The sequence below is a fragment of the Arachis hypogaea genome, chromosome 17 (genome assembly GCF_003086295.3).
Source record: "Arachis hypogaea cultivar Tifrunner chromosome 17, arahy.Tifrunner.gnm2.J5K5, whole genome shotgun sequence".
Classification (NCBI taxonomy): domain Eukaryota; kingdom Viridiplantae; phylum Streptophyta; class Magnoliopsida; order Fabales; family Fabaceae; genus Arachis; species Arachis hypogaea.
In genome coordinates this window covers 97,133,210-97,142,362 of record NC_092052.1, presented here as the reverse complement: position 1 = coordinate 97,142,362, position 9,153 = coordinate 97,133,210, and the positions used below count along the sequence as shown (strand labels likewise).

The 9,153-nt window shown below is 29.4% G+C and overlaps 1 protein-coding gene across 2 annotated transcripts; it reads left to right on the top strand.

Annotated features, from left to right (window-relative positions):
• Window positions 1-3,524: 3,524 nt before the first annotated feature.
• Window positions 3,525-8,693, top strand: LOC112764295 (uncharacterized). 2 transcript variants are annotated; one of them, XM_025809858.3, is made up of 5 exons: window positions 3,525-3,855; window positions 4,083-6,017; window positions 6,148-6,373; window positions 7,321-7,397; window positions 8,439-8,693. In XM_025809858.3, the coding sequence occupies exons 2-5, from the start codon at window positions 4,113-4,115 to the stop codon at window positions 8,508-8,510; spliced, it is 2,280 nt and encodes a 759-aa protein (XP_025665643.1). In that variant the 5' UTR covers window positions 3,525-3,855; window positions 4,083-4,112; the 3' UTR covers window positions 8,511-8,693. The 2 variants fall into 2 exon arrangements, 1 of the variants encoding a protein (XP_025665643.1); XR_003815101.2 differs by lacking the exon at window positions 6,148-6,373.
• Window positions 8,694-9,153: the final 460 nt, after the last annotated feature.

Sequence of the window (9,153 nt, the reverse complement as noted above, 5' to 3'; positions counted from 1 at the left end):
AGACATTAAATTTAGTTTTATGGTACTACTTTATTTGAGTTGTTAATAAAATTTTATAATTTTCAGATTTATATCTACTCAATTTATGTATTTTATTTTATTCTACTTTAACAAAAAATTGAGACGTGCATTTTTAATTATTTATTTAGAAAGTATAGCGAAATGAGTTATATCAATTATAATTAATTATCGATAATTGATATCAATTAATTGATTGTATTAATTTGTAAGATGAATAACATATAATAAATGTTGTGAAATTAATTATAATAAATTAATAATTAATAAATAAAAAACTAAAAGAGACTTTTTTATTGCTTTTTAATGGCTACACATTTTTATAATTTTACTTTTTCTTTATCTCTTCCTTTCACATTTAGTTCTTTTGATTTATTAAACTAAATCAATTATACTAATTATTTATATTAACTAATTAAGTATTTTTTTAATGGGTTATTATAACTGTGCCTTTAGACCATAGGTTAAAAATATTATAAAAAATATTTTATAAAAGTTGTTGAAAAATAAATATTTTTAAAATGTGTCCTTAAGACACAAATTAACTAAATTATTTTTCAATTTAATGTGTTTGATTCATTCAATTGTATTAATTATAACTAATAAATTATGTAATTTGATTTGATTAGGATAAATATTTCATCATTTAATATTTTATTTGATTCATTAAATTACATTAATCATAACTTCAAATATTTAATTTAATTAGAGTAAATATCAAATTATTTTAAATTTTGTTTGATTCATTAAACCAAATTAATTATAACTAATTTATTATTTAATTTGATCGAGATAAATATTATATTATTTAATAAATAATATATAAAGCAAAGAAATAAATAAAATCAATAATTTAATTTATTATCTTATTATTTTATATATCCTTTTTCTCTGTCTATTTTGTACTTTAGGTAATTTGTAATTTTTTATGTTTATTTTTTATCTTAATTTTACTAATATTTTTTTATGATTTTATTTTATATTAATTCTTTTTTATTTATTTTGATTAATAATTCTTAAGGGTATTATTATTTTATTTAAAGATAATTTAAATTTTTTACAATATTTTAATAAAAGTTGATCAATAGATTTTTTTTAAATATTTTTTTAAAAATTTTTTTAATAAGATCGTATTTTGATTTTTCTCTTCATCCTTTGTATTAATTAATTATATTAATATTCTATTGCAATACATTTTTTATCTACTCCACACATTATTTTTTCTATCTTTTTTTATTTTTTTGATTGTTCTTTTTACTTTATTTTTAATTGTTTATTTTACTTTTACTTCTCATATATAGATTTATTATAATTCATCACATGTTCTTTTTGAATTTAAGTGATTTTTTAGATTATATTTTGCCATTGATGCTTTTATTTTGTTTAGTGTGTTTTTGTTAGTCTGGATTTAATATAATAATCTGTAAATATCTATTCTATTATATAAAAATTAAATTTATGCACCTAATGATAAAACTGTCGTGGCATCACTGGCATGTTTCTGATGGTGTTTTTCGATTTATTTTTTAACTCATTAAATTCAATTTATTATAATAAATTAATTATATCAACTAATTGATTTGGTTAATTATTTAAACATCATACAATTTATTATAATTTTCATCAATCAATTAATTGTAATTCAAATTGAATGATTATTTTGTTATGAAATTATTATTTTCTAATCTATTTTTGGGTAATACACATATTAATTATAATCGCAAATTAAGCTATTTTATATTAAATAACTTATAAATGGTCATCTCATTTATTATCATAAATGCTAAATTAAATAAGTCATTATTACTTTTGATTTATAATTAAATGAGAATAAAATCAGAGATACTATTTTATTTGGCCTTTAGGGTTTAATGGGTGTCACACTCAAATATAAATAGTTACTTTCGGATTTTGGTCTCCAACATATCAAAGCCACCTCCGTAGCTCTTTTTCCATAAAAAGAATTGCGATTCAACTCTATCAGGGATACAGAAGATTTTCAAAGAACAAGAGAATTGTTTGAATTTGCACAAATTCTAAATGTTCGAACTTACGATATTGTTTCAGTTGATTGTCGTTACGAGAATGACTCTAATCTATACATGTCTAAGGACTAGAATAGATTAAATATTATTTAAGTAATTTATTTCTAATATTGATATTTGATTAAATTAGTTTTAGAGAAATTTAAATTGTTGACTCAATTTATATATTACGACTATTCTTTTTGAATATATTATTTTTATATTTTTTAATATAAAATTTCTTTTTTTCTAATTTTTAAGTTTATTTTCTTTCTTGGATATATGTATCACCTTTTTTCTCATTTTATATTTCAGATTAATAATGTAATTATTAAGAAAAATGTATTTAAAAAAACATCACTATTTAAAAAAAAATGAAAGATACGTGAAAAAAGGAAAACGAAAAATTAAAACATCACTATTAGAAAAAAAACTATTAATATGCGTATAAATGGAGCCGGAATTGAGGAATATATATGGATATAAAAAATAAAAAATTATTACACGATTGTAGAATAAAAAATAATTATATATATAAAACAAAATAATTATAACAAAAAATAATTAATATATGTGATTTAAATATTTTTAATAACCGGTAACATAGAGTTTAACAAAATATAATTTATATATTTTTTTATTTATGTATATGTATAGAATTATTTATGTATATATATATATATATATATATATTAAGAAAAACTACTGTAATATATATATATAGAAAGAGAGAGAGAGAACTTTTTAACAAAATTAATATATAAGGTTATGAAAAGTCACATCTAAATTTGACAAGAACAAGACGACTTACATAGAAATGGTTCTCATGGATAATAAGGTAAGTTAATTATTTTCTATGATTCTTTCAAGTGATGCTAGGTCCATTTTATAAATATTTTTTGTTCATATTTTAAATTTATTTGATAAGTAAACCCTTGAACGAATTAAATATATTGCGATTTTATAGATTTATAAGTGCTAATAGCTTTTACATTTAATTTGTTTTATAGTGTGATAATAGCCAATATATTTGTTGGTGGATTTAACTATTACTATAATTTATGATCACATTCAGTATATATGTCTGATTTATTAAAAAAAGTAGATTATTAAAATCGATTAATAACCATTTTTGAATTAATCCAATTAACACTAGATTAAAAAAAATAATGCATAATATGTTACTTTTTTATTAATCAAATTTTTATAATTCAAATTAATTTAAAAAAATAATTTAAAATTATAATTTCAATCTTATCACATGCATGGCACGAGTAATTACACTTGTTATATATATAATCGAACCAATTCACGAGCTAATGAGCTGAGCTTCTCCAAACTCAAGATTGCCCCATTTAATTTATAAGCTTAAATTTAAGTTCAATCTCGACTCACCAACTCATGAATTTAGCTTATCAAACTATTAATGAGTTGTCACCAAAAAAAAAAAACTATTAATGAGTCAAGGTCGAGTTAGCTCATGAGCTCCTTGACTCCTTGACTGACTTCGAAGTTCGAACCCTACTTGTTGATATCAATTATCAAAAATGTGGAATTTAATCCATTTATGCATGACCCGGGCCGGTAAATTTCCTATGTATAACAAAGGGGCAATGCGTTTGCGCGGGTAACCCTAATTTAGCTTTCTCTTTACCCTTTTACTGTTACGCAATGCGGCGCGCCGCTGTGTAGAGTCTAGTCCTTTCTTCACGGTGTCCCTGTGTCATCACGGTGTGATCTCCCGGCCCGCAAGCCAGCCCTCGTGGTCCGATAAGTGCTCCACTCGAACCGAGCCCCTCGCTCATAGTCGTTGGTTAGAACACTTTTCGATTGATTCTTGTTTCCTTTAAGAAAAATATTCCTGTTTGGTTGTCGAAACGAATTGAAAATTTCATCTACCAATGCTTATTGATGCATTTAACTCATTCGTATTTGTCATTCGTATTTGCTTTCTACAGTAAATAATTTTCCTTCAGTTATTAATTATTGCCCTACGTTCTTTTTTTTTTTTCTTTAATGGGTTCTTATTGGCCTTTTCAGTGAATGTACGGATACTTTTCTCTTTAAAGTATGCGGGATTCGATCAAGTTTGAATCAGGAGATTCACATATGCTTGTGAAAAGAGAAGATTTTTATTCTGAGGAACAGAGAAGAAGGGCTGAAAGGCGATGGAAGAGAAGGGGGCTCAGTTTGAAGTATGATCCAAAACCCAATTGCTTTGTCAGTGCTACCAGGATATCTGTCAAGAGTTGTGGAGATGTGGCCTTTTCATCGGACAATGATGTTCATATCGTAGAGGATGAAGTAGATGAAGATTACAGAATTGTCTTGGATGGTTATCTTTCTGAAATTTCTAATGATATTTCCGAGATTGAGGATGATGAAGTAGATGAAGATTACAGAATGCTCTTGGATAGATGTCCTCAATATTATTATGACATTTCCAATATTGGGCATGATGAAGTAGATGAAGATTTCAGACTGTTTTTGAATACATATAGTTCTGATAATTATAATGCTGATTCTGACACTGTTTACATCAGTGACAATGATCATGATTTGGATAATGAGGATAAAATGTTTGTGGAAAACCTAAGGAATGAAGGAAACTCCTATATTTCCTCAATCAGTATGCATAACCAGCATATTGATATAAGCTATGGGGGCAAAGAAGGGGAGTTGGAGGAGACAGGTGATGCATTGGAATCTCAGCAAGTTCCAGAGTCAGAAAAAGGACCTCCTAGTGAAATTACAGGTTCAGATGTTTATAGAGCTCCAGGCAACAATTGCAACTCTCAATTGCAGTTCAATGATGCAGATGAAGAGTACGAAACATTATTGCCTTTCTGTAGGAATGATGATGGTTTGGTGCGTTCAAATGTTAAGAACAATCCACTAATTTTGAATCATGCATTCGATAATGCCAATGTGCAGTGCGACGTCAAGGAGCAGACAGTTGACAAGATGGAATGCTACCGCAATCTGCACTCTGAAGGAGGACCATTTGATATAAGGCCTTCTTCAGACGATTCTGTAGTTCCCAAAAATAATTGCAACACTGGATTGGACTCTCATAATGTAGATGAAGATTACCAAATATTCTTGAATATTAATGGGATGGTTGATGAAAGTTTGCAATCGTTGGTGGGAAGTGAAGCTGGAAGAAGCTCAAGTATTAGGAACAAGTCTCAAGTTTCTGATCATCCTTTTGGTAATCCCAGTGTCCAGTTTGATGTTGTTGAAGAACATACAGTCGACCCAGTGGAATCTGACCAAACTGAAAGAGGACAATTTATCAGAATGGAATGTTCAGATGATTCTATAGCTCCCAAGAACAATTGCCATGCTGAACTGCAATCTGATAGTTTTGATGAAGATTACAAAGCATACTTGAATTCTTATTCTTCTTATAGGGGTACTGATAAAGGTTTGATGTCTCCGGAGGTGGGAGGCGAATTAAATGGAAGAAGCTCATGCGTTAGGAACAATTCACAAGTTTCTGGTCAAGGGTATCATACTCCAGAAGGACAATGTGATGTTGATAAAGAACAGAGAGGTGGTCAACTGGAATCCCAGCAAAGTCTACAGACTGAAGGAGCACCTGTTGATAGAAGCCCACATTTAGATGTTTCAGGAGTGTCCATGAGCAATACTGAATCAAGGGTTTATTGTGTTGATGAAGATTACCAGAGATACTTGAATTCTTATATGGCAGATGATGAGGGGCTTATAACTGTCAGGGTAGAGAGTGACAACAAAAGAAAGAGTTCAAATGTTAGGCACAGTTCACAAGCTTCTGATCAAGCATTTCTTACTGTTGATGGCAATTTGATGCATATGCAACACAAGAGTATCACAAAGACATGCAAAGCAGACACCAGTAAAAGTTGCTCTGACTCAGATGTGATTCTTTTAGAACCTAATCAAATTGGTGAAAACAGCCCGTTCATTTTTTCCAGAGATTTTGATTCTTCAGTAAGTGCCTTTAACTATTTATAGCCTAACCTTGCTATTTGTAATATGCAACTTTGCACACCTGCACTTCTAAGAAATTTGAAATAATTACTTTCTAACTTATGCGTAATATAAATTGGTGTATGTTCAGTACTTTGAAAATGAAACAAACCCCAGAGACAGCGGGAAATTATCTGAGTTAAAGACAAGACTTCTGAAAGATCTTAACAGGCCTTATAACCAAGAAGAACATGATAAACTTCTGGATTTAGTTCATGTTCGACTGCATAAGGAACGACATGCTGAAACGCGCCAAGGGGTTGTTAAATCATACCGCTCACACGGTGTTAACAAATCATACCTTGAATTGTACCCTGGTTGGTCCAGCTTTTTTTATTTTTTTTCTTATTCTGAAATTAAAGTTATTCGGTTTCCATTTGTAAAGATTGGCATGAAGTTTATGTTCTCTCTTCAACCAAGATTCCATGCTTCCTCAATTGACATTAACGAGTATCACTACACTTTATATTTGGCTGTATCAAATTTTGTTAATTAATTAAGAGAAAGTTCTCCATCCCTTTTGGAGTAAACCTGCAACTGCATAATTTTGTGTTTTGTATTTTGTATTTTAGTATGACAGATATGATGTATATGGTTTCCGGAATATAAATATGGTCTATCAGAATTTCATGAACCATGTTGTATGTTACGATCCAACTGCAAGATATGGGATTCCAATTGGTGGGGAGAGACAGAGAAGGGGGGGGGGGTGGAGGGTAATAAGCATTGACCTCTCCGATCACAATTTTGATGTGATTCTCTCAACTTTCTTATCAATTGGTACCAAAGCATTCCACCATATCTCTCATCTGAAGTCAGGTGAGAGGTGCTGGCCAACAATGTTGTGTTTCAATTGAGACTAGTAAAAGTGGCAATTACACAGCCAGCCTTCATGGGTGCCATGCCGTGGCTCATGGTGGGATGTTAGGATCCAATTGCAAGGTATGGGATACATGTCCCACATCAGAAGTATTGGATTGTAATATTTTTTTGGGCTCCAATCACAGTGGCTAGCTTTTTTGGTCTGGTTCTCTCATGGATGGTAGTAAAGGGTGCTAGGTGTTATTGACTCAACATATATCAGCAATTGTACACTTTATTCTTTGATTGATAATCATTGATTTTTATCATCTGTAATTTTTAAATGGTCTGTGCCAGTTGTTAGGTTGCTTATATTCTTCTTGTTGCATAATAATGTCTATGCTGACACTGCTGTCAATATTTTTACAGTTCTTTATCAATTCCTTGTTTGATAATTGTGCAGATCTAGCATTAGCAATTAAATTCAAGGAACCACACAAGGTTTTGATTCTGTTACGTGGATTCTCTTTCTGGCTGCAAGTAAGTTAATGCATCCATACTTCATTTAATTTCATGTTTCTAATCATCCATGTTTGTAAAGAGTTTATTATTGCCTGTTGAAGCAGTACCTCCTGTATCGTTTGCCTGTTAAAAGTTTTTCCTTATCGTGATTCATATGCTTTGAAGGGAGAAAAAGAAAACCTGTTTGAACCAGTGAGCTGAGTTAAGTGGTGCATGTTTGGCAATCATATTTACTGAAAACTTGTTTTCTACCTTCATAAAATCTATTTATCTATCTATATTATCAATCGAGGTATTTGGGACATTAGATAGAATTAATTGTTATTGTTAGCAGATTTTACTTACACTAGAAAGGCGCTTTTTTGAAAAAGGATAACTTTTTAGCATTTTGGTTATAATCATTATTTGATTCTTTTGGAGTTAGAACATGTATCTTGAAATTGGATCTAGCCCTACTGATCGGGTAGAGACTCATTCCGTTTGAAAGTGACACTTTTTAATTGAGATATCAATATATACCGACACATTTCTGTCCAAATAATTTTAAGAGAAAAGGACAAATCGATCCCTAACTTTTTTGTCCGCTGACATTTAAGTCCCTGAAGATTTAAAAATACATTTAAGTCCTTGACCTCTTCAAAATCTGGACATATCGATCCCTGAGTCTAATTTGTCCAATTTTAAAAACTCTCTCACGTATGCATCCGTATCAACCAGGTCAGTACAACAGAAGTCACGTTTGATTTTTCCGATAAGTCTGACAGACCCAAGTGAACATGAGGGATCGATATGTCCAGGTTTTGAAAAGGTCAAGGACTTAAATGTATTTTCAAATCTTCGAGGACTTAAATGTCTGCGGATCAAAAGGTTAAGGACCTATTTGTCCTTTTTTCTAATTTTAATTTTTCAACGGATCGAAATAGTGAAAGTGACAATTAATGGAGTAAAAAATTGTCCATTGGCAGCATTTTATGGATTTGGTGGCTGTGATGCCTTAGCCTTTAGTCCTTACGATATCTAGATTAATGGTAGTTATATTTTTGTCGTTCTGTTTTTCAGAATTTGACCCATGCCGGAGTAACGATGCGTTGGATTGAGGAATCATGTTTGGAGATTTTACAAAGAATGTGATTTGGAATCTTGCTACTTTTAAGATTTGGAATAAGAAATCAAATAGCAAAACTAAGTTTTTGTACAGAATCGTGGCTAGAATTGTTAGTACTCGTTAAGAACTCTTTCAGGATGCAAACCATGTATGTAACATTTTCCTGTCTCAAATCTTAATCCTATGCTGAGCCCTTGCTTTTCTTTTTAGCCGCGACTTTTGCCACACCCTTAATAACAAGCAGGGATTATATTGAAAGTAGGGTTTTATAAAAAAAAAAAGGGTTTTTAGAGTAAACTACCAAAATCGCTCCTAATCTTTTAATACGTCAACAAAAATACCTTTCACTTTTAATAACAACGAAATATCTTCAAAATATTATAAAACGTGACAAAAATAAATATTATTTTTTTATAAATAAATAACTTTTGTATTTATCAAATTAATTTTGCATTTATCCAAAATTTTGTAAAAATATAGATAATTATAAATCAATCTCTAGAATTTTATTTTCTATTTTTACGGTGGTCATTAACAAAAATAAATCATAAAAAAATTTAGGTAAAAACACTAAATTTTACAGAAAAAAGTATCTTATTTTTTCAACTATGCTTATAGAAACTACGTCAATTTAATTTTTTAAAAAATGTCAATTTAATTTCTAAAGTA